The sequence below is a fragment of the Rhipicephalus microplus genome, chromosome 2 (assembly GCF_043290135.1).
Source record: "Rhipicephalus microplus isolate Deutch F79 chromosome 2, USDA_Rmic, whole genome shotgun sequence".
Lineage (NCBI taxonomy): Eukaryota > Metazoa > Arthropoda > Arachnida > Ixodida > Ixodidae > Rhipicephalus > Rhipicephalus microplus.
The window spans coordinates 297,327,948-297,354,076 of NC_134701.1; the positions used below are offsets into that span (position 1 = coordinate 297,327,948).

Below are 26,129 nucleotides of genomic sequence, written 5' to 3' on the forward strand. Positions count from 1 at the left end.
GTGCTTGAAAACAATGAACATTTTGAAAGTGTTGTCACGCACTACATGGGGTAGTGACACGAAATGTCTAATGAATTTATATAAAAGCCTTGTACGCACACGCCTAGATTACGGTGCTATAATCTATCAATCGGTAACACCATCAGCCTTGAAGACTCTCGACCCTGTCCACTATCTAGGCATTCGCCTCTCTACGGGTGCTTTCTGAACTAGCCCTGTGGAGAGCCTGTACGTGGATTCGAATGAATGGTCGCTTCACCTACAAAGATGTTTCCTGTCCTTTTTGTACTTTTTGAAGGTGAAGGCAGACAAGAGACACCCTTCTCATTTCACAAATAATGATTTGTCTTGCTCTGGCTTGTTCGAGAACCGTCCTTCGTTTAGGCAGCCCTACGCGCTCCGTGTAAGGGGCCTGGCCGAAGAAACAGGTGTGCCTCTTCTCGAACACAGTTTGATGGCTCCTGCAACATATCTGCCACCGTGGCAGTGGCAGCTTATAGACTGTGATGTGTCTTTTGTTGAAGTCTCAAAGCACGCACCACTTGCACACTTACATACATACTTACTAGAACTACAACATAAATACACATGCCCTGAGTTCTTTGCCGATGCGTCAGTCAAACACTTCTGTGTCATATGCAGCGGTAGGCCAATCCTTTTACGAGGCCAGCGTTCTTCATCCTGATGCAAGCATTTTAATAGGAGAAGCTTACGCAATACTGGCGGTCGTAAAACACATCAAACAGATAAAATTACAAAAGGCGGTAATATACACAGATTCCCTAAGCGTGGTCAAAGCCGTGAAAACTCCTAAAAAACACAAGAACCCCGTGCTGATGTCGCTTTACTCACTTCTGTGCACACTATATGCATCAAAGCAGCGTGTCGTTGTTTGCTGGGTTCCAGGGCACCATGAGATACAAGGGAACGTTTTGGCCAACAATCTGGCTGCTTCCGCCAACGACACTACTCCAAATGCATCAATACCAATCCGTGCACTTGACTTGAAACCTTTTCTAAAACGAAAGCTCAGGGGGTATTGGCAGTGCACGTGGGATTAACACACAGACAATAAACTCCATGCTATTAAGCCACAACTAGGTTATTGGCCGCCACTATCAAAATCATGACACACAGAATTAATACTAACAAGGCTTAGAACAGGACATACACACTCTACACATTCATTTCTTCTATCTACCTGCGATCCACCACATTGTGAGAGATGTGGAAAACCCCTTACGGTTCTCCACATTCTCGTCCAGTGCAATGAGCTAGATGTTCCAAGAAAAAAGCATTTTTTACTGCCCTATTGACAGCAGCTCCCACTACACCCTGGGATGCTCATCGGTAAGGATCCGCTTTTTAAACTGCAAACAGTGTTCACATTTTTAAAAAATGTGCACAGCCTTCACCCGATATTTCGAGGTCATCTGCAGCACGACCTCTGTACAGTGGTCGTGGCTGCCGTGACTATCTTCATCATGGTTTTATTATCATGACATTTCGCTATCCACTTTCACTACACATACCGTATATACTCGATTGTACCGCGCCCTCAATTGTAACGCGCACCCGGTTTCCACGACGAAAAAAAAAAAAAGTAAGACATTGATTGCAATGCGCACCCATTTTTCTCGTTGGCCCGCACGATCACACCACTCAAGAAAACGACTCCTTTTGGGAGCGTCTTCCATTTAAATATCAGGTACGGGGGAAGTTTCTGCCTATCTGACGTGCAACGGAGCATTGCCGTCACTCTAGTTTTACCGTGGCCCGATGTCAGCACGCGAATTTGCTTCGCCCCCTTCTTCTCCACGGTTGTGGTTCCAGGCATGTCGAAGTAAAGAGGCGTCTGATCGGCATTCCCGATTTGCCCAAGCAGGTAGCCGTTGTTGTTGTTGTGCCGCAAGTTTAGGATGAACCTCTGAAAACTGTGAAGCTTTTCTTCGTACTCCTCCGGCAACTTTTGGCATATGCCCGTTTGCCTTCGGAGGGAAAAGCCTTTCCTCTTCATAAAGTTATTAATCAGCACCTGCTCGCTTTAAACTGGCTCTGCATTAGCCCTCTTTCTAAGGCTAACTGAATAGCCTGCACTTGGAGCAGTTCTGTCGTCACGGACCGCTGTGCCGCTCACTGCTCAATCACATACTCGCCGAGCAGCTCTTCAATTTGCGGAAACCGACCCTGCTGTGGTCCACTGGAGCCTTTGCGTGAATCTTTGCTGTCGACAATATTCTGCTTTTGTTTCCGCCAGTCCCGCACGCACGTTCCGGAAACTCCGAACAATCTCGATGCGGCGCGATTTCTGTCCGTTTCGGCACATGCGATGACTTTTAAAAGCGGCATCGTGGTGCACTCGTCAAGTTTTTGGAGTCGGCCCTTCCATGCCGTCGATTGAAATGGCGCTCTTTGGCCATCAATTGGCCCTTGCGCCATTAAAAACTACTCATTATCATCATCATCACCGCAGTGACAATGACTGATCTTCGGAGGTCGACTCGTCACGCGCTTTCGTCTTGCACCGCGCCACAAGTAAGTGGGATTGTAGCCTTCGTGATTAGCTGTGGAAACAACATGACAGCGCATTGAATGAAATGCAATGAATGCAATACCAACAAATTGTAATGTTATACGAAATAAGACTGGCAACCAACTCTTTTGGATCCTATATTGCGGAACTCCTACAAAACGCTAATATGGCCACTTCCAGAAAAAGGGCTCTTTTCACACACTCTCTTCCCGTTAAAAGGGTGCTGATGCTTGCCGAGATAGCACGCGTGCCAGCGATAGCAACCGTGCCCTTAAAATCCACCATTGCTATTCGAGCGACCCCCTCCCCCACACACACACATTTTTCATACTCGCTTAAGACTAGTGGTTTCCTTTCTGTTTTCTGCGGTGGCAGAAAACAGAAACACACGGAGGATGTTATCGTATGCGCCTTTCAGGTTATAGACAAGGGCTGGCTTATTTGATATCTGCTTCAACAGCACTTGCTTGCTTTTGCCTGCTGTAAAAGCTACAATGCTCGAGGGGATGTTATCAATTTGGATTTGCATAGAACATGGTGGGTGCGGCAAAAACACCCCGATGGTGTCTATATAATTGCTATCACAATAACGCATTTTTTACCGCCAAATACGCGTTTTGGGTTAGCACTAACCTCATTTCCTCTTTTGATTAACTTGTGTTCATTTTTCAAATTTTCCTACCGAACCTGCATAGCTGGAAAATCCTCTTTATTACGACTTTTCCCTGGATTTTGTCGATTTTGTTACATCCAGGTTTAACTATTCAACTGACTGGATTATAAATTACGAGCTTGAAATGTGCCTTTTTTTGTGAATCACTGGATATAACCTTTTTCCACAGATGGATGCCCAGGGTTACCTTCCACTGAGCCTGATAGCGTCATTCCACAGGATACAGGCGTTGACCCAGGACGTGGCCCTCGTCATGGAGGTGGGCATGCGTTGAGAAGAAAGCCGGCCAGTGTTCACACATGACTTGTGCGCAGGCGGTGCGGGAGAGCCCTCTGCTAGAGCTCAACGATGTCAAAGTGCGAACAGTCAAGGATCCCACGCGCTGGCCCCTGCCGCAAGCACCACTGCACCCCGACGTGCCGGCCTTTGTGCCAGGTCAGCCGTACCCGCCCGCAGCCGATGCAGGCAACGAGGCCGACACAGAAGAACCTCCCGAGGAAGACCAGGGCTGGAAGGAAGTGCGGCGCCGCAACCGCACGCACCGGGCTCGCACGGCCTCGCAAAGCCAGGCTGCACCCGAGCGCGAGGAGCTCGAATTCCAGTTTGACGAGGAGCTGCAGCGAGCACCCGATGGGCGCAACAACACGTTTACTGACTGGTGAGGTGGGCTGAGCAGCCGTTGTTAGAATGCTGATGTAGCTACTGTACAAATGGCGACCATCACATGGTTTAGCTAATGTCTCTGAAAAATTTAAGGGGGCACACGGGGATCACGAAAAAAGGTGAGAAAAAAATTTATTTTCTGAAAATCTTATTCTCAGCTTATGTAGCCCTTTTTTTTTATCTCATTTCGATATATTTTGTTGCGCCACAGAGGTAGCAAAATTTTTTGCAGAAAACGCAACGCCATCTTTCGCCCGGTGGTGGTCACCACCAAAATAAAGCCTTGGGGCGAGACACGTGCGCCACGCGGCGCAGACAACTTTACAGGGCGGATGTCAGCATCCCCACATTCCCCCAACCTTAAATGAAACCATATCCCGAAATTAGCTACACAATCTTTAACAAAAAAAAAAATGATATCGCACGACCATAATGTCCTTGCCCCACGACACCACCGCCAGTCGACGCTGCTGCACTGTCCGGCTCGACTTCCCCTCAGTACCGGTCCTGACACAGCAACGTTGCCGTCGGCGCGACGATCCGTCGCTAGCGCCGACACGTCTTCCAGTTGCGACCAGCACTCGCGGGGGCGCCGGACTGCAGGCAGTTGCGCAGGTCCCAGGCATCTCCATCGCCCGACCTCACGACCGCATTCCTGGCCAACGACGCTGACGATGTGCAGGACAGCCGGCCGTAGATGACATCCCTCCCGCTGAATACATCAACAAAAAAAAAAAAAACAAAACTCGAAAGAAACAATGGAGCGCGGCCTAGGGAGGGAGCTTCATGCTTTTCAGCCACGTGGTACGGTGGTCAGTACTGCTAGCTAATACATCGGTGGCGGCCGAGACGCCCATCAAAATAAAACAAAAATCACTTTTCCTAACTCGTGCTCACAAGAAAAAAAGTGAGGGAAGCAGAGCGCGACACCTCAACGCCACGATCCACCTAGTTGTGCCACGTGCGACAGGCGGCTGCGTAGAGCCTTAGGCCTAATGAGTCGCTCGGCAACAACCGGCATCCACCCATCACCCAGCCTAGGCGCAGAAGAGGCAGCCGCGAGGAAACGTCCACTCTGTGAGGTGGCCCTATCGCTCGCCGCACACAGCAGCTTACCGAGCGATCGGCGTCCACCGCCCCGGGCGGTGTCACGACGCCTCGGCGTCGAGCCGCAATACAAGTCAGCAACGACGCCCGGCTCCCTGAGCCCAAAGAGATAGAAGAAGCTATTCACAGAAAATCGGACCACCCACGAGGCTTCCGTACTCACTCGCTTCGGGCCTGGCCTACAAACCACGTGCTCTAAGCCTTGCTCACCCCAGGATGCGGACCGCATGGCTCTCGTCCTAATTACACAACGTTTTTGAAAACTAACAACAACATAAAAGAACAACACTTGCGAGCAAAAAATAAATAAATAGAAAGTCAACCTGCCGACCAACTGAAACACGTTACAAAACCAATCTCCTCGCTTCTCAACAAAGCACACCACCGACGCTAGCAAAGAAGTCCCCCCTAGGCCTACTCTACTCCGGCTCTAACAAAATCCCTGTACCGAACCGCAAAAACTGTCGTCCGATACTCCAAGAGCTCCACGTTGGGCAGCCAGTGTGGGGTCTCGGCGCGGCGAACGCGCGCATCGCCACGCCACGCTCTCGGAGTGAACGGACACAGTGGACACGGTCGGTACAAAGCACACCACATACATACATTTATTAACTAATTTAGACGACGATATCGTCCGCCGAATGATACAAAAATTTCAATTAACACGCTACCATACAAACAACATAACGCAGTGACACACTAAACACACAATAACACGATAAACACACACTAACACACTAGCACATACCCAAGGCGGCGTCGCCAACGCCTGACCTTTCCACGTGGGACCCCGGCGCGAAGCCCGCGGTGCCGAGCACCGGGGGGGCCCACGCGACAGACAACCGTTCGCGGCAGCCGCCACGCGCAGAAGAGGCTCGCTCAACGCTCACCCACCACCAAGGCCTGCCTTCCGCCAGGGGCCACCACCGGCGCTACCATTCTACAGACAGTGGTACTCAGAGCGAACGCAACGCCATCTATCGCCCGGTGGTGGTCACCACCAAAATAAAGCCTTGGGGCGAGACACGTGCGCCACGCGGCGCAGACAACTTTACAGGGCGGATGTCAGCATCCCCACACGCCTTACCAGCCATGTGTGACAAAAGGGCTATCAAGGGTAGAGGCCTGCTTGCTTCATCTCATACAAATGGAATCGCGCGTACACCAGTATGGCTACACAAGATCAGACTCTTCGGGACGCCTTTGTGCCCAAAGTGCAAGGACAATGGCGATATAGAATACTATTTGCCTAAGTGTCGTGAGCCTAAGAAGCAACGGCAAGGTTTATTTGAGGAACTGTAACGTTTAGGCTCGCCATGTGACTGTGTGACTGATATTGTGATTCCGCGTGGTCACTCGGTCTTCAGGAAACATGTGTTGCGACTTCTTGTGAAATTTTTGAATGCTACAGACCTTGCATGTGACTGGTGATGAGTGACAATTATGTTTGGAGTATGGTGCAGTAAGATAGAATACAGGCACAAAACTGCATGTGGAATAGCATAGAGGCCGCCAGATTAGGCAGGCTTACGCCGCGCTATGCGCAATTATTTTTTTAAGAGCCTGCCCGTGCGTAATTAAAAAACAAACAAAAAGATATTAGATGCAATTAGCAAAACAGAAACAGGGTGGGGCAATTGCCTGCAAATTATGCAACGCTAGATCCGCTGGCTACCTACAACATCCTAATCCTAGCAGCTTTCACTGCGTTGTTGGACTATCCTGGGTGTGTAGCGACACCATGGACTCGAGCTAACGGGGGGGGGGGGGGGAGGGGTGTTTCGACTCCCTCCCACGCCTAGCCATGGGTCGCTTTGCCATGTCCGGGAAAAAGGGGATTCTGGGGGTTGAGCTGACGCTGGGTGGTTAAACCTTTAAGGCCCCCCCTCTTCCCCCCCCCCCCCCCCCCGGTAGAGGCAACACACCCCTTTGGCGCCAGCTTAACGTAGACGACAGCCCTGGGCTGACCCAACCAGGGGAAATTGGCAGTCGCCTTTTCCTATCTCTCTCCCCTACAACTTCTTCTTTATCTCTCACTTTTAGTCTGTCCTGTCTACTTATCTCTTCTGTTTACTTCCAATTTTCCTGGTGGCAAGGGTTAACCTTGTGAAAATAGCCTACCTTGGCCTAGGCGCATTGGGTTATGGTAGTGTTGTACGGCTGACATATGCAAGCTTTCAGCAGCTGAAAACTTGTAGCGTTCCCTTGTTGGGCTCCGTGTTGGGTGGCCGCGAATGCTGCTGAACAAAAATAAAACCGGCGCGCATGGAGCATTCCCCCTACTGTCTGATCGTACCGGCTTAGAGCGGGTATGCACTGATGACATGAATTTTTTCAACCAGCCAATAGAAACGTTTCCCCACTTCCACGTCATTCACTGTGAGAAAGCTGGAAAGCAAGCCAGGACTGTATCTCCTTTCGTAGTTGCCAGGTGTCTTGCTGAAACTCTCCGGGCTGGATACAAAGTAACCAAAATGGCTAGCAGGAGACCTTCTCCTCGAAATTCGGGACAAAGAACAATTTGTAAAGCTAGACAGCCTCTCAACTTTTGGTGACGCACCGATCACCGTAACACCACACAGATCTATGAACATCACTCACGGAGTGGTATCTGACGCAGACTTACTTGACCTGACCGAAACTGAACTTTTGGAAGGGTGGAAGAGCCAAAATGTCAATAATGTACAGAGAATTATCATCAGAAGAGATAATAAGGAAATACCAACGAAACACTTAATACTCACGTTTGCATCCAGTAAACTACCAGAATCTATTTAAACAGGGTACACGAAGAATCTATCAGGCCGTATGTACCAAGCCGTCGTCGTTGGTTTCAATGCCAGAGGTATGGCCGTGGCTCTAAAACCTGTCGTGGTCGCCAGACTTGTGCACAATGTGGAGTCCTAGGCCAGGTGTCTGACAACTGCAAACAACCGCCACACTGTGTAAACTGCGAAGGAAACCATGCCGCATATTCTCGCTTCTGCGCATACTGGAAAAAAGAAAAAGAAATAATTACATTAAAGGTGAAGGAGAACGTATCATTTAAGGAAGCACGGCGAAGAGTCCCACCATTCTATGGACCTACATATGCTGATGCGGCGCGTCAGGGGGCACCGCCACCCCAGCCCTCGCCACTCCTTCATCCTGCGCATAGCGAGCTGGCGGTTATGGCACCTGCCCCCAAGGCTGCTGTAGTTCAGGCTACACCGCCTACTCCCATACAGAGACCGGAGACTCCAGAGTCCTCAAGTTTCAAGGCCTCCCCTCACCAGGCGAGGCCCAAAGTTCGAACTAACAGCCCGCACGTGCGGGCATCCAGTGCCTCCGAGGAGGCAATGGATACATCGGTACCCTTGGTGCCGAAAGAGCGGCGTGGCTCCTTGGAGCGCGCGAAGAAAACAAAAAAGCAAATAACAGGGCCTGGTGACGGCCCTGTTACATGAACTCAAACTCCCCGTCTAAACAGCCACTCGCTTTTCGTACACACAGCACTATTTTACATTCACCATGAACACTCAAATTATACAATGGAACGTCAGGGGCCTTCTCAGAAACCTTGACGACATCTAAGAACTTTTTTACGAACACTCACCAAAAGTGCTGTGTGTACAAGAAACACACCTTAATTCAAAACACACAAATTTTCTTCGTAAATACGTTACTTTCCGAAAGGACCGTCATGATGCCATGACATCATCCGCAGGTGTTGCCATTATAGTGAATCAAGGGATTGCATGCACACACTTACAACTCCAAACATCCCTTGAGGCAGTGGCTGTTCGAGTGGTTCTTTTTGATAAACTGATCACACTCTGCACTATTTACATTCCTCCTAGCTATCAGCTGCAAAAACGTGATTTACACTCTTTAATTGAGGAACTTCCGGAGCCTTATGTTCTCCTTGGAGACTTTAATGCGCATAGCAGGCTATGGGGTGACTCTCGTTGCGACGTGCGAGGTCGATTGATTGAACAGTTCCTTCTCTCGTCGAGCGCATGTCTCCTAAATCGAAAAGAACCAACCTATTATAATCTCGCTCATAACACCTACTCCTCTATAGACCTAAGCATAGTATCTCCATCTCTTGTGCCTCTACTCCAGTGGAAAGTCGTCAGTAATCTGTACGGAAGTGACCACTTCCCCGCAGTTTTGAGCACAACTATAGCAACTGAGTGTCCACTACGTGTTCCCAAATGGCTCATAAACAGAGCCGACTGGGAACAGTTTTATACCATCGCTCGTCTAGATTGGAGTGACATATGTACTTTAAGCATTGATGTTGCTGTCGACTACTTCACAGCATTTTTGATTGATGCTGCAACAAAATGCATCCCACAAACAAATGGACACCCTGGAAAATGACGTGTCCCATGGTGGAACTCTGTATGCCGAAACGCGCGCAAACAGCAAAACAGAGCTTGGAGGCTGCTTCTGAACTCACCGACAGCCGAAAATCTTGACACCTTCAAGAAAATAGTCTCAAGGCAGGAGAACGCGTCAGCAGGCCAGAAGAGAAAGCTGGCGGAAGTTTTTGTCAGGGATCAATTCATACACACAGGAGGCTAAAGTCTGGAACATGGTCGGTAGGATAGCAGGAAAACAAGTACACACACTTCCATTCGTAAACACTCAGGTTGATACCTTGGAAGATCAGGCAAACTTCCTCGGTGCACACTTCAAACAGGTGTCCAGCTCATCCCGCTATACTGACACTTTCCAAAAATACAGAACAAGAATAGAAAAGCAGGAACTAGAACACAAATCCACTAGATACGAGGCATATAACCAAGCTTTCAGTCTAGCTGAGCTCCGAACGTCTCAACTCCTGCAGTACTTCTGCCCCAGGTTCTGACCGTGTGGTGTATGAAATGTTAAAAAACCTACCAATCGAAACACGAAAAACCTTACTTTGTACAATGCTATCTGGTTTTCTGGCAATATCCCTACCTCCTGGAAAGAGGCTATTATTATTCCCATTTTGAAAGCGGGCAAGGACCCTTCTTTACCTTCGAGTTATAGGCCTATAGCACTTACAAGCTGCTTGTGCAAAGTCTTCGAAAAATGATAAACTGCCGACTTGTACATATCCTTGAAACAAACAATTTGCTCGACCCATTTCAGTGCGGGTTTCGAGAATGTAGATCCACCACAGACCACCTTGTTCGTATCGAGGCACAGATCAGGGACGCCTTCGTCCATAAACAATATTTTCTCTCTGTATTCCTCGATATCGAAAAGGCTTATGATACAACATGGCGTTTTGGAATTCTAAGAGACCTGTCCCACCTTGGCGTGCGCAGAAGAATGCTTCACATAATCGAAAATTACCTGTCAAACCGGACATTCCGTGTCCGAGTTGGCACGGTTCTTTCCCAATTATTTGTCCAGGAAACAGGCGTGCCACAAGGTGGTGTACTTAGCTGCACACTTTTTCTCATCAAAATGAATTCCTTGCGCTTGTCCATTCCTCGCAATATGTTTTATTGTACATATGTCGATGACGTCCAGCTTGGCTTTAGATCTTGCAACCTAGCAATGTGTGAGCGGCAGGTTCAGTTGGGTTTAAACAAGGTCTCCAAATGGGCAGAGGAAAACGGATTCCGGCTGAACCCAGAAAAAAAAGCACGTGTGTCTTGTTCTCCCGAAAGAGAGGGGTGTACTCAGAACCTGACATTGAACTGAACGGTCAACGTCTGTCTGTCAATGCGGAGCATAAATTCTTTGGCTTACTATCTTGGACAACAAATTGACCTTCGTACCACACATCAAGTATTTAAATACAAAATGTTTAAAAGCCATGAATGTAAAAGTGTTGTCACGTACTACGTGGGGTAGTGACAGGGAATGTCTCATGAACATGTATAGAAGCCTCATTCGCACCCGCCTAGATTATAAGGCCGTTGTTTATCAGTCTGCGACTCAAAGTGCTTTGAAGATGCTGGATCCCGTGCACCATTTGGGCATCCGCCTTTCTACGGGTGCTTTTCGCACCAGCCCTGTAGAAAGCCTTTACGTTGAGTCAAATGAATGGTCGCTTCATCCACAAAGAACTTACATATCCTTTGTATATTTTCTTAAGGTGAAAGCAGACAAGAAGCACCCCTCATATTGCACTATTAATGATTTGTCGAGCTCTATTCTGTTTCAAAACAGGCCTTTGAGGAGGCAGCCCTTCTCAGTTCACCTGAAGGGTCCAGCTGAGGAAACTGGAGTGCCACTTGAATACAGTTTAATGGCTCCTGTAGTATACCTGCCACCGTGGCAGTGGCAGTTTATAGACTGCGATGTGTCCTTCCTAAAAGTTACAAAACATGCACCTATTGCCCATATCCGAAACTACTTCCTGGAACTTAACACAAATACACATGTCCTGAGTTCTTTACAGATGCCTCTAAGTCTAACTACTCTGTCCTACGCTGCTGTCGGCCCATCCTTTTCGGATGCTGGCCCTCTACATCCAGGAACAAGTATCTTCACAGCGGAATCTTACGCGATACTTGTGGCGGCTAAACACATCAAGTAATCACAAATACAAAAAGCAGTAATTTATACGGACTCCCTCAGTGTGGTTACGGCTCTGCACAATCTTGAAAAACAAAAAAAAAAAACCCTGTCCTCGTCTCACTTTACTCTATTTTATGCACACTCTACACACTCAAACAACATACAGTAGTGTGCTGGGTGCCAGGGCACCTGAGATCCAAGACAACGTGATGGCGGATCAGCTTGCTGCATCCGTCCACGAAATCAGTGCCACTACACCCATATCGATCCCGCCCCTTTATCTTAAGCTGTCTCTCAAACGAAAGCTCAGGGACTACTGGCAGAGCAAGTGGTATAGACACACACAAAACAAGCCACACGTTATCAAGCCACACCTTGGCCATTGGCCACCAGTATCAAAATCACCTCTAACAGAGGTAACACTAACAAGGCTCAGGATAGAACACACATACACGACACACTCATATCTTTTGTCCGGTGGTGATCCACCATTGTGTGACAGATGTGGCGAGGCATTAACAGTTCTTCACGTTTTAATCCAGTGTAAACAATTAGACACTCTAAGAAGACAACACTTTTCATTATCCTACCGACAACATATACCATTACACCCCGCAATGTTTGTCGGTAGGGAACCACTTTTCACCCATAAATCATTGCTAGCTTTTTTAAGAGATGTCGGTTTTTACCATGTAATATACCCAGGCATTGCGTAGCGTGACCTCTCAAGAGAAATTTCTGCTGCAGTGGCTACATTGAGAAGCACTTGCCTCTCGGCCCTTGGACACAAGGGCGCTGATGAGGCATTTGTGCTAGTGCCAAATATTTTACACATACTTTTTATATCGAAACCTTTTGTCACCCATTTTTACTATCCATATCACACCATTGCCATGATTTTATTAGTTATGTTTTTACCCGCGTTAACGCGAGGAATTTTAAGGCCCCTATACAGCCACGCACCATATCATTGTCCACATATCTAGTCATTGCAATGGCGCTTTTTGGCCACCAATTGGCCCTTGCGCCATTAAGCCCTACACATCATCATCATCAAGGTTACACATGTCAAAGGCAATGCTTTACAGGCTTATGTGTCATTGTGCGCTAACAAACAAGGAAGGGAATGGAACGTTGCAACTAGATCGCTGAGTCACTTAGCACTCTCATTTCGGTGTCATCGGCAATCTGTTTTTTTTTAAATATTCTATGTCCGCGCGTTAAGACCTGCAGATCGCGCGACGAACCAGACCAGTGCGATGGAAAAATGCCGCCTTTTCGTCACCTGTGCACTCAAAAGGATGAAAACTTATTGGAACGCGGTGGAAAATTTATCAATATTTGCTCGGAAAAATGCACTTACTGGCCTTTGGAGTGGCGCAGCGTTCAATATAGCAGATGTCCCGCTGTGCAAAAGTTCGATATATGGGTGCACCTCTCTCATACTTTTGCATGGAAAATTCAAGGGGATTTTTGAACTGTTGGATATAGCCAATAATTCAATATATCCAAGTTTGATATGCACTCAAACCTTGTTATAACGAAGTTGAAGGGGAGAGAGAGAGAAGTAAACATTTATTTTGAAACAGTGCCCCGAGCAATGCCTGGTGTCACCCTGAGGTGGGAGGGCTCTTTAGTCCAGGAACCCTCTGGCTTCTGCTGCCCTCTTGGCCCTGGCGACGAGTTGTTGTTGCTCTTCCAGGTCCTCGAGGGCAAGCTTCGCCTCCCACGTTTCGGTTAGGTCTTCGTTCGTCCATCCTGCTTCATTATCAGTCGTGTGTTGTTGCATATCACGTCTGGCAATACACTGGCATGCAAGAAGCAAGTGCGCCAGGGTGTCCGGTACGTTGCAAAGCGGGCACATAGAGCTATATCTCGTTGAGTAGAGACGGTGCATTAGGACCCCATGTGTGTATGTGCTGCTTTGCAGGCGTCTCAGAATTACGCTTTCCTTTTTTGTCAGTTTTGGGCGTGGTGGAGGGTATACTCATCGCTCCAGCCTATAATGCTGGAGTAACGATGAGTAGGTGTTTTGAACAACTTCCGTCTCTTCAACGACGGGTCGAATGTCCTGTGGGTAGGGGGCAGCCCGGCTGACGCGCTCGCGAGCAGCGGCGTGGGCTGCTTCATTTCCCTGCAGACCCTCGTGTCCTGGCACCCATAATACACAAGTGTATGGGAGTGGAGTGCTTCGCCGTTTCAAAATATTGATGGCATTGGCTGAGATACGGGCCTTAGCAAAATTCTTGCAGACGGCTTGTGAGTCGGTGAAAATCATCGCGGCGTCTGTACATGTTGTGGTTGCTAGAGCGATTGCCGATTCTTCTGCGGCGTCTGAATTGAGTGCGTTGACCGTGGCCGACGCTAATTCTCGGCCTTGAGAATCGACGACGCTGACAGCATACGCGTTTCTATGCGGGTACTTGGCCGCGTCAGTGTAGCGGGCGTCCGGGTCTTGCTTGAACTTTCGTCGAATAGCGTTAGCTCTAGCCTTGCATCTACTTTTGTGGAAAGTAAGATGCATGTTGCATGGAATAGGTGCGATGGACAGCGACTCTCTAATGTACAGCGGGATGCGCTTTTTCCGGTCTGCATTGGCGATGAACGTGTCGCTGTAGTTGAGGTACCGGAGCACCGACCTCCCCGTGGGCGTCAGCTTGAGCCTCTCCAGCTGACTGTTCCTATGCGCTTCGATGAGCTCTTGCCACGTGTTGTGGACGCCCATCTTTAGGAGACGTGTGGTAGAGGCCATTGGCGAAAGTCCCAGGGCTACTTTAGTGGCCTTTCTTATCATGATATTAAGTTTTTCAATTTCAGCGGTTTTCAAATTCAGGTACGGCGTGCTGTACGTAATGCGGCTGGTGAACAGAGCTTGCATTATACGTAGCGTGTCGTGCTCTTTGAGTCCGTTTCGTTGATTCGCGATCCTCTTGACGAGGTGCGTGAGTTGTGATAGTGTCCATTGGAGTCTCGGTATGGTGGCAGCTCCCGATCCATCCTTGTACATGTGAACTCCAAGCACTCGCAGGTTCTCGACTTTTGGAATTAAGGTCCCTTTCAGCGTTACGCTAGGGTCGGGCTCGTCGTATAGAGGGGGTCTGCCTCTTGTTCTCGCTTTGAGGACGAGGTGCTCGGATTTCTCGGGGGCACAGCAGAGACCGCATTTTCTGAGATACCGTTCGATGGCATCTACGGCGGTTTGTAGGCAGGTCTCCTGTCTCCCAGTGTTCGAAGCCCTAATCCAGAGCGTGATGTCATCACTATAGATCGCATGCCTTAAATCAGGTATTTTGTCGAGAATTTTTGGCAGATAGATCATAGCTACATTGAAAAGTGACGGCGAGATGACCGAACCCTGCGGCGTTCCTTTTTTCGGTAGTTGGAAGCTTTTGCTGCGGATGTTGCATATGCCCACAGTTGCTGTACGGTCTGTCAGAAAGTTTGACATACGTGTAGGTTCTAATGCCGCAGCTAACGCCTTCGAGGTTGTTGAGGATCGCGTCGTGGCTGACGTTATCGAAGGCCGCCTTGACGTCAACTCCGAGTATGGAGTACTTTCTTCAATGGGTGAGGTGATCAAGGAGGTCTTCTTTGAGTAGTAAGAGCATGTCGTGCGTCGAAAGATGCTGCCTGAAGCCTAACATGGTGTCCGGTAGGTGTCCACTATCTTCCAGGTACTGGGTTAAGCGGTCGTGCACCATGTGTTCGAACAGCTTTCCCACGCACGAGGTGAGAGAAATCGGGCGTAGGTTCTCGATGCCGACTGGTTTGTTAGGCTTAGGGATCATGGTGATTTCCGAGTGCTTCCATACCGCAGGTAGCTCTTCTTTATCCCAGCAGTCCTTGTAATATCGGAGAAGAGTCGTAGTGGCCTGGTGCGGTAGGTTGCGTAAGTGCTTGTTGACAATCCTGTCTATTCCGGGTCTGGTATTTCTTGTCAACTTCGCTAGAGCTGTGTGCAGTTCAGCCAGGCTGAAAGGGCCGGTCGAGTTCATTGTTTGGTGCGCCAGCGTATTCTTTGGTGTGAATTGAAGCCCCAGTGGGTGCATCGCCACAGAGCTTCTTTTGTAATTCTTCTAGGAGGTGTTCTTCTGTACCGGCGTAGTTTTGAATAAGCCTCTGAAGGTGCTGCTTATGTGCTGCTTTGGAGGGTTGCGTGGCTAGAAGTGTGCGTAGCAGATGCCAGGTCTTCTTGGTGCTCAGAGTCCCCTGCAGCTTGTCACAGAAAGCATGCCAGTTCTGCCTGGCCAATTTATTCGCATAATCTTGAGCTTGCTCGGTGAGGAGAGAAATGCGTTTCCGTAAAGTTTTTGCCGCTTCCACCGTTTTAGAAGTCCTCTTCTAGCCTCCCAAAGGTGGAGGAGATGTGCGTCGACGGCGGGTGTATCGACGTCAAGCTGTATGTCCTCAGTGTAGCGTTCGGCTATTTTGAGCACGTTCTTAAACCAGTCTTCAATGTCAATTATGGTGGTTTCAACGTCGAGGTCATTCCTAAAGGATTGCCATTCCGTTAACCGCGCTATTCCAGTCTTGGTCTGTTTATGAGTGTGCGCTACGGAGAGTTGGATGATGTGTTGATCACTACCTAAAGTTTCCGGTAGCACACTCCACTCTGCCCTAGTGACATTCGCCGTAAATGTAAGATCTGGATTTGTATCCCTGGAGACGCTGTTCCCGATTCTCGTCTTCTGAAGAGGGTCGTTCCACAGGTTTAGTCTGTGATGTTGAGCAGTATCGTGCACCCTAGAACCCTTCCTCGTGGTGATATGATAGCCCCATGCCGTGTGAGAGGAGTTAAAGTCTCCCATTATTATGATCTGGTGGCCATTCGTGTGCTTCCTGATTTCCCGTATGAAGTGATCGAAGTCTGGTAGTTGGTCTCGTGGGGGGCTGTATATATTGGTTATGAAAAGACTTTCCTGCGTCTTTCGTTCCGGCAGAATTTCTATTAGGGTATGTTCTATCTCAGTGTCCTCGATTTCGTGTTTTTGCGTTGAAAGTGCTTTCTTGACAAGTATGGCAGTGCGTTGGGTTTGTGCGCAGGTCATGTGCCCTTGCAGTCGTACGTTCTGCGTGTTGGTTTCCTGAAGTGCAGTGATGTCTGGTTGGTCAAGTTTGATGAATTCTTGTAGACTTGCGTGTCGAGGGCGGTATGACCGACAATTCCATTGCCATATGCGTAAAGTTGAATGCTGGTTCTTATACTTATGGTTAGGGACTGCCATCTTCAATCGATTCGATGTCACGCCTGCCATCGCGACTTGGCGAGACTGAGCGAGAGGCATTGTGACTGTTCGCTCGTGCCTTCTTCAGAGTCATTTGGCGTGGGTTGTTCAAGATGTCGAACTGTGCCATGGTTACGCAAGTTTTCTTCACGTGCGCGATGAAATTGTAGACTTGCGCAGCAATCCCATCAATTTTGGCATTAAGCGTAGTGATCTTGTGTTCAAACATTGAGGCTGTTTTTTCAATTGCAGACTGGACAATCTTTTCCATCGTGGTGTGCATGTCATTCATGAAAGATTCTTCGAATATCGTGCACCTTGTGTTCACTAGGGCTTGGACGCCTACCTTGGTCAGCGTCGTTGCCTGCTCTGTGCTTGTTTGCTTGTTCTTGATATGGTTGTTCTGGATTGTCCGAATGTCCTTGCTGATGCGTGCACTTTTCAAGTAGTTTGTCAATGAGCTCTTGTTATCGTTTTTGACTCTGAAGCAGTTTATTTATGAGGCTTTGTTGGCTTTGCAGTTGGCTGTGCTGATTCTGGAGCTTCTTTTGCTGGTTTTTCAGTCTATCTTCGAGAACCTGTATGGATGAGGTGTCCGACTTCGAGGAGGTTAAGCTGCTGCTGTCATTAGATCCACTTGCCATTGGCAGCGTAGCTCGCACGATTAATGGAACGCGAGCGCGTGCGAAAGCGGGAGCGCGAACTTGAACGCAGTATTGATTTGGATCTACTGCGCGCAGAGACGGAACGCGTGCGAGAGTGGGAGCGCAAACTCGAACGCAATATTGACTTGGAACTGCTGCGCGTGGAGACGCAGCCCTCATTGTTACTGTTAGAGGTAGCGGCCGATATGCTAATCTCAGGGAACTCTTCTTCGCTGGCGTTCCAGTTGTTGTCTATTTCTTGAAGTCTGTTGAGGCGCTGTTGTCTTGCGTTGAAGGGTGGTGGACTTGGCTTTAGTCTCCTTTTGCATTCTTTACTTGCTATTTCGTGTCCTTCTCCGCAGATCTTGCAGATGGGTGCGCATTCATGTCCCTGCGTTTGTCCGGCCTTACCACATTTATAGCAGAAATCCGGGATAGGTTTTGGACAGACGTCCTGGCGGTGACCCGTATTGCCACAAGCTCGGCAATACTGCACTGACTTACGATATGGTCTGCAGCGGAAGTCTACGCTCTGGAAAATTATGTAGTAGGGAACGTGCGGACCTTCAAAGAAGACGACTGCCACGGTCGATCGACCTAGCATTCGGGCATGAAGAACTGTGTATCTTGCCGGTGCGCGAATTCCAGCCATGAGTACTGCGGTGCTCGTACCGGGTATCAAGCCACTGATGACGCCTCTGGAGACAACGTCCGGTGTTCTGATGTTGCCGTTCACAGTGTAAAAAGTTCCTCCAAGCTGTATTTTCTGGATGCTTACCAGCTTCTTGGCGTCTTCTTTGGCGGCGGTGCTTGCGATTATTAGGTTTTTCATTCTCTGGACTTGTACGCGTACCTTGTCGTTAAAGTTTTGCTGTGATAGTCCACTCACTCTGCCGATGGCATGCGTGACAGCGACGGTGTTCCATTTGGCGAGGTCAAGACCTGCTTGTGGGCGGTAGACGATCTTGAAGTCATCGAGTGGCAGAGGTGGCATCTTGGGCCTGCGTTGTAGCTGCGTTGGTGATGACTTTAGCGTCTGCTCAATGATAGGTGGCTGCTCTGTGGGTTGGTTGGCTGGTGTCCTTGGATTGGCGACAGCCTTCTTGTCTTTCTTATTTCTCGTGATCCAAGTGCTTTCCCTTGCAATTGTTCTGCCACTGCCAGCGTCATAGGTCCACGAATTTTCTGTTGTTTTGTTTGCCTCCACTGGGTCAGTTTGCATTGTATTTTCTTCGTCTTGCTGATTTCTTTGCATTTTGCTTGCTGCGGCTCCGTCTCAGCTCATTCTAAGCTTTTCGCCACGGTGAGTGCTCGCGCCGTGCCGTCAGGAATGCCTGAGCGCGTTGTGCACGCGCCGCGCAGCTTTGCTCAGGAACAAACTTGGCGTTAGGCTTAATAAACTGGACGTGCGCTTGTCAGGAATTAAGTCTTATATCTTGAGACAGGATGCACTCACCCAAAAGAAGCTGGTGTCCGCCGATTCCTCGTGTCTTGGCGGCTGAGGCTGTGAAACTCTTGGATTCGTCACTGGCCTTGTTTCGGGTTAAAAAGCACGAAAAGTACGAGCCCATGCGAGACGCGTCTGGTCTATACGGCCCCCTAGGGGTATGCCAGTTGAAGGGGAACCACAATTATTTCGTTACATTTATTATTTCGTTATATAGAATATAACAGTTTGTGGCAATGTATGCTCAAATGGGCGCACACCTATTAGCATGTGAAGAAGGAAACCACATCGCGGCTCGATGTACCCCTACGCAACCGCGCATCCGAATCATGCGAAACACAGTCGAATCTCATTAATTTGAACACGCTTAATTCAAACTTCCGGTTAATTTGAACTCGCGCTGAGGTCCCGTCAAAGCTATGTATATTCCAGTGGGCGAAAACGACCAATGATTCGAATACGGCAGCACTTGCGACCGTTAATTCGAACATACCCGCTCCGAAAATGCTCTCAGCACCATGCCCGATCCCACGGCGGCACCTCTCGCGATGAAGAAAAAGAAAAAAAGGAAAAGAAGACTGTGGCGGATTGTTTCCTCTCTCTCAAATGCCGATCTGCGATGTGCCTGTGCCACGCTTAGCCCTTTTCAGTCTCTGCACATAGAGACCCTTCTTCTTTCAAGGCCGCACGCGGAGAGAAAAAAAAATGTCCTTTCTCGGTGCAGAGGGTAGCAGCGGAGACGCAGCTGTTGCCCGTGGTATTAGAAGTGTCGTTGCCGTTGTCTTTAAGGCGCAAGAGGGAAATCGCTTTGCACCGCGGCGCTGCTTCTCGGTCATGTGACCCGCTGAGCGCTTGCTCAGTCCTTTCCGCTGGCTGTGTGAGGAGGACGGCTCTCTCGGCCGTGCGTGGCGTGGCTGTAAGGTCGGCGTGGGAGTTTTGAAAGAGCCGCACTGAACGAGAGTCAAACTTCATTAGAAAACGGTGTACTTAACACATTAGAGTCAGTTTTTTTATAGACTATTTAATAGACTAATTTAGTTCGTTATATCTATTTACAGGTCAATTTCACTTTGTTACAACGAGGTTTAAAATGCATGGTTCTCAATGGAGCTTTCAATGGAAATTTCTTTTACTTCGTTATATCCTGTTACATTATAACAAGGTTTGAGTGTATTCGGGATCGACTGTATTACTACTGACAGTGCTAATGTCATGAAAGACTGTTGGCCATGCACTAATGTGGTTCATCATCTTGCATTTGACAGTACACATTGTGGAATAACAATCAACTTTTTTATTTTGATTTGAATATATATGATAGATTTTATGAGCATATGTTCACTTTAGGCAGTTTTTAGTGTGGTTAGATTTCGCAGGCACAGCAGCATGATGGTCTTTTCATATCTTGGGCTCAAAGCTCGTGAAATTTATCATGCGACATTGCCACAGCCTTATCGCTGTCCAACTCTTTCATTAACATGTGCGGGGTACCCTGGTGAGTGAACAGAATATGACAGCAATACAGGGCTTTGTATTTTCATACATGCGCACTCATTGCTGTGCAGGTCCGATGACTCAGACTACGAATTCAGTGACACGGAGGTGAACAAAATCCTGATAGTGACCCAGACTCCACCCCCGCCGTCTGGCCTACGCAAGCACGAAGGCTACGATCGGACGGGTGACTGGACAAGTCGAGTGAAAATGACCCAGGAACTGGCACAGGTGATCAATGATGGGCTCTACTTTTATGAGGACGACTTGTGGAATCAGGTGGACCGGCAAGAGCAGCAGATGTACCGCACTGTGGAGGTGGTGAGCGAGGAGGAGTTTGCCCAGCGCCAGTGCCCGAGACAAAGGTTGGCAAGCAGTGTAGGGCAGGCACCGCCACCTCCCCCACCTCCACCCATACCGGAGGGCACGCCGCGTAGCGCTGCAGGCCGCACGCCGCGCAAGGACCCCAGAGTGGCGCCCCGCTTCTACCCCGTCGTCAAGGAGGGCAAGCCGGACACGCCGCGAAAGCAGAAAACTAGGCATAGCAGCAACCCTCCAACGGAACACCACGTCGGCTGGGTGCTGGACGTTCGGGAACACCGGTCCCGAGCGACCTCCACTGGGGAGACTGCAGACACGGTGGTCCTCGGCAGCACCCCCCACTCCCTGCCCACTTTCGAGCACCCGAGTCACGCCTTGCTCAAGGAGAACGGCTTCACCCAGTTGGTCTACCACAAGTACCGGTCGCGCTGCCTCAAAGGTCGGTACCATCATTTCACTCATGATTCTTTGGGGTCAAGAGGTTCAACCGCAGGAAAAACTGAGTGAATGAAAGAAGTTGCCTGGGCTGGGCCCTCACACTTGCGCACTTGCTCCTTCGGTTTCGTATTTAATGAGGGACCATCAATGCTACAGTGATGAAGCCAGTTGTTTCACTTGGACTAATATGAGCTTGGATATTTAATGCAGGGCATGGCAAGAATTTTTCTGGGATAATTGTATCCTATACAATACTTTCCAATCAGCCATTTTCAAGCAATTCCAAAACTCCCCGCGGGTGCACGAAGCACCATGGGAAAACTATTTATGGCAAGCATGCCAGCTGTTCCATTACCCACAGCTCGTCGGTGCCATGGGAGCACCAAACGAAAAGAAAAAATAACATTGCATTGCTGCTTTTTGGCTAATATTAAATCATAAATACTGGACGTCTGAACGTATCCGCATGTGTACGCATGCATAAAATGCAGAAGGAATGACGCAGTCAGTGTAGGTACTCAATGCCAATGTAACGAACCCAGATATAACGTAATATTGGTAAAGCGAATAAAATAATTAAACAATAGTTGTGCAATAGATGCATATATCTCTGTAATGAATTTTCGGATGTAACAAACACATTTTCAAGTAAAATGCCTCTTTATTATAATGAGGTTTAATCCAAGTGGATATACACCCAAACCTCATTCTAATAAAGCTGCATTTCGCAGGAAAATAAGTTTGTTCTATAAGAAAGTTCCTTGTAAAGTTTTATTCCCAACACTTTATCTATTGCACTACTATTTTTAGTTTTCTACATTATAAGCAATATTTTCTTATAGCAGAGTTCATTATATTGTGGTTTGACTGTATATGTGATGAAGCAGTTAAGTGTTGTACGAGTCAACATGGGTCGAAACATGTAGTCAAAATGTGCTGTGATAAGCAACGTGATTTCAACAATTACTTGTTCACAAACTGAACAGTTAGGCATCATTGATAAGGTTTGGCCAAGCTACAGAGGTGTCTCAAAGCCATGAGATGATTGAGAGGGATGCTATAGTGGAGTTGTTCGAAAATTCTGACCATCTGGTGAATCGGACACTAAAGAGCAAAAGGATTTTTCCATATTACAGTCGAGCCCACATATAACGGCCCCACTTAAAACGAACATTCACTTAAAACGAACAATATCCGCGTGACCAAGAAAATCGTACTTACAACGAGCGTCTCCGAGCGCCGCTGATCGCTTACAGCAAACGGAGTCAGTGGTCTGCTGACTTCCCTGGAAACCAATTTCGACCACCGATCAGGCATCGGCGAGGTGCCCATACATTCTTATTGTTAAACGCCGACCCTGCCTCCGCGTCCCTCTAGTTTCCGCTCTCCCCAACCCATGGAGGAAGGAAGGTTGTTTTCTTCCTCCATGCCCCGACTCCCTTTTGTTACGCACCCTTCCGTCCTTTGTCCGCCGGCTACTCTGAGCAGCCCGCATCGCCAGACGAGGCTCATGTTTTCACGCTGCCACAGATCTTTCGAAGACCGGTCGGCCATCTATCCTGTTTTTGATCGCTGGTACCGTTGTTGGCATTGTCGGCCTGGAGTGACCAGACCATTTGCCAACATCATCGGCCACCGACTGTATCCGATAGTGTGCGTCTAGTGCACACGCGTACGCTGCCCCACCAACTCTGATAATTTGCGATTCGCTTAGTGTTTAGGACTTGTTGTCGTTCACTTCGCACTCTACTCAGCATGCCTTTCACGCGCGTGCGGAAGCGCAAAAACGGCTGTTAATTTGCGCGGGACGAATCGCGAAATAGCAAAGTTCGTGAGGCCACGCAAACCCGTCTGCGTAACGAAACGATTTTTTGACCACGGCTGCCGATTGTTCGAACACAGTCGCATGCGCACCGATTCAGGCAGCCATGCACTCTTATTAAGTTTTTCTACATGCCAGTAGAAGCAAGCTACCCAACCTGCCTCCTTTCCGTGTTTTGTTTTTCAAGGTCGCCCTCCCACCGCATTCTCCCCTGTCTTTATCGCAACTCCTTGCCTTTCTCTCGCAAGTCTGCTCTACTCTCTTGATCACAACCCCTTTGCCCGTCTCCCCCGCTCCGTGACGTCCGCCACGCTGGCTCGAATTACTTTCGTTTTCTGACTGGAAACAGGGCCAGAGCTATTCCATGCGTTCTGGCAGGTGTGTCGTGGTGTGGTCATGATGGCCAACGGGAGGACTAGCACGCTTTTTTTTTTTTTTTTTTTGTGCCGCTCAACAAAACGTCGAAAGTGTGACCGCTTGGGTTGAGCATAATCCGCGCGGTAGGTGCCGCGGTTCGGAGCGCTTGCTCATAGCGGTTGGCCACCTGGCAGCCAACTTGTCGCTTCCGGTGTCCCGGTATTCAGCTGTGGAGATAGCGAATATTTCGTGGGCGGTGGTGACGGCTACATGGGTGCGGAACTGTTTTTGCGAGGCCGACTTCGTCGACGTTGGGCCCGATGCCAAGCCTGAAGCTTCCGAACAGGACCACTGCGACGGCGATTTCTCGCAGCGCGTCGCCGACTCCGACCTGGGAGAGCGGGTGGGAGATTTGTTGCGATGGTTTAATTACGGCCGATGATGATGCCAACACTGCGGAACCGTGCAGGGATTAGGGCATTGTGAATGAAGTACGTGGCGAGAGCGATTTGGAGGGATCGGAATGTGAGAATGGCGAAACATTGGAGCCAGTGCCTCATGCAGCTTATGCCACGGGCCTCGGCGAACGAGCACCCTGCCGTTTTAGATTAATGCGAGAGCGCCCTTATCGCTTCTGCTCTTCGAAACACGGGCATCACGGACTTTTTGGGGCGAAAAAAAGTTTGTGTTTTCACTCGTGACTTCTTTAAAAGCTGTGTTTCATTTACTACGAACTTCGGGATACAAAGAATGGATGCCGTGTCACGCTCAGGTTCGTTATAAGCGGGCTCGACTGTAGTACAGTACAGCATAACAGTATGCTGTTGGGCGAGTTGATACTTTGGCGTAGAAACCATCTTAACGGTGCAACAGAGCACAACACACAGGAAGAAACGGATAAGGACAGGTCCAAACTACCAACTGGCTCTATTCAAGGAAGACCCACACCTTGGGAACCGCCACAACAACAAAGAAAATTCAAACCAAGCGAGAAAGAAATCAGAATTCAGCATTGTACCACACGCAGACTTGTCTCCTGCTTTTTTTTAATGAAAAAAGCTCCTAGCGTTTTGCGAGCCATTTTATCTCTACTTTTCTGCCCAAGATTTTTGGAGGGAATGGACTGTGTCACCAAGAACATTAAACGGACTGTGCCTAGTGTTGCTAAAGACACTTTCGAAGGTGTAGTTGAGTTTTTTGGGCACAATGACCTGTGTATTTTGCAGGCAGATAAGATTGGCGGATTTATTGCATTTCCAAAAACCTTGTTCCATGAAAAAGCTGTGGAGACTATCAAACTTTTTTCCTGTAGGCAATGCCAGGGTTAAGAGTAAAGCACTAGAACTTTGTAAGGGAGTCCGCTAGGGGGCCAGGCAAGGCTGACGTGCCTCGCATGGGCTCCGTATTCTACGAAGTTTTTGTCGAAACAAGACTGCTTTTTTGGTGCCAAGAGTGGTCTCTCTTGAACTTCAGCAAGTTGCCGACGCTGCTGGTGAGTGCCTCAAACCTCTTTGTTTTTGAGGAGCTTTGCAAACATCAACTCTTGCTGAGCGGGGGAACGCCACCTCGTTAGCCCTAACGCCACCGGCACCGGCGTCGGGCTCGCGCTCCGACGCGCGTTCACAAGTTTTTCGGCAACGCAATGGCATACATGGTGAGTGGCACGGATTTACCTGCCACAGAATTCAACCCAGAAGAATGGAGTGTAGTCCTGAATGCCCGACAACGCTCACCTCGACAACAGTCAAAAGAAACTGAAGGAACACAGTCAAGTAAAGCGGCGCCAGCTGCCGAAACGCCAGCACGCGAAACGGAATCACCGCCCAGCGTTTCTTCAAAGCTCGACAGTACAGCTGTGGCGCGTCCTCGCTTAAAACGACTGCCACGGTTGCCAGTCGATGACTTCAAGATTGTCTTTCGTCCGAGTGCGGGCGTAGATCTGGCCCAATACAACGACGTAGAGTTACGAGCGGCTGTAGTCGCCAAAAGCGGACTGCACTCTGTGGTTGCCGATGAAGATCTTGTGTGCACCAATCTGGCCAAAAATATTTTCACCGTGTCCACATCTTGCGCCGACCGAGTTGCCAACTATGCAAAAATACGAGAACTCGCGCTACGTGGTAAAAAACTGGGATTTCACGCGTACATAGCTCCCCCGGACGGGGCACGGGCAGGGATCATCTACCGCGCTTGGAATGGCGAATCACCTCAGGACTTGCTTCAAGAATTACGTCGGGCGAATCCCCTTCTACCAATAGTCCAAGCAAGAGACATGGGGCATACCTCACGCTCAGTGCTCATTCACTTCATGGCTGAGGAGCTTCCTCCGTCAGTCAAAATGTTTGGCATCCTCTACGCCGTTTTCAACTTTCGACCGAAGGTGGAAGCGTGCCTAAACTGCAGACAAGTCGGCCACCGACGAGATGTATGTCCTTTGCCAAATCGCCTCACATGCTCAAGCTGCGGACAGAAACACCCGGAGGACTATCCCTGCACTCCGCAGTGCGTCATCTGTGGGGACGCTCACAAGACGGGTGACAGGGCATGCAAGCAACGCTTTCAGCGTGGCTTCAGCCGTCTCTCTCGGCCACGACAAAGGCCGCAACAAGAACACCAGCAGGAGCAGCCCGAGTTCCAGCTTGAGAAGGTGTCTTTTCCAAGCATCGACGAAAGAAATCGTAGCAGTAGAAGCAAGAGTCCTGGACGAAGCCGTAGCAGCAGAAGCAGGAGTCCTGGACGAAACCGTGGCAGCAAAGGCAAAAGCCCTGGACGAAGTGCATCACAAAGCCGCGACTTCAGCACCAAACCCGAAAAGGTGAGCTGGGCAAAGCAAGCCTCCTGCTCCTGTTGTATGCTCTCTGACGCTAAAGAAAATTCTAAAACTCAGGAGACTATCGA

At 49.0% G+C, this 26,129-nt stretch overlaps 1 protein-coding gene across 2 annotated transcripts in view; it reads left to right on the top strand.

The window, feature by feature from the left end:
• larp (La related protein) overlaps window positions 1–26,129 on the top strand; it is a 154,991-nt gene that overhangs the window by 75,924 nt on the left and 52,938 nt on the right. For both annotated transcript variants that reach the window (XM_037429802.2, XM_037429806.2), the window contains 3 exons: window positions 3,376–3,465; window positions 3,521–3,864; window positions 20,365–21,053. In XM_037429802.2, the coding sequence (XP_037285699.2) occupies window positions 3,376–3,465; window positions 3,521–3,864; window positions 20,365–21,053 (1,123 nt within the window). The remainder of the gene's footprint in view (window positions 1–3,375; window positions 3,466–3,520; window positions 3,865–20,364; window positions 21,054–26,129) is intronic.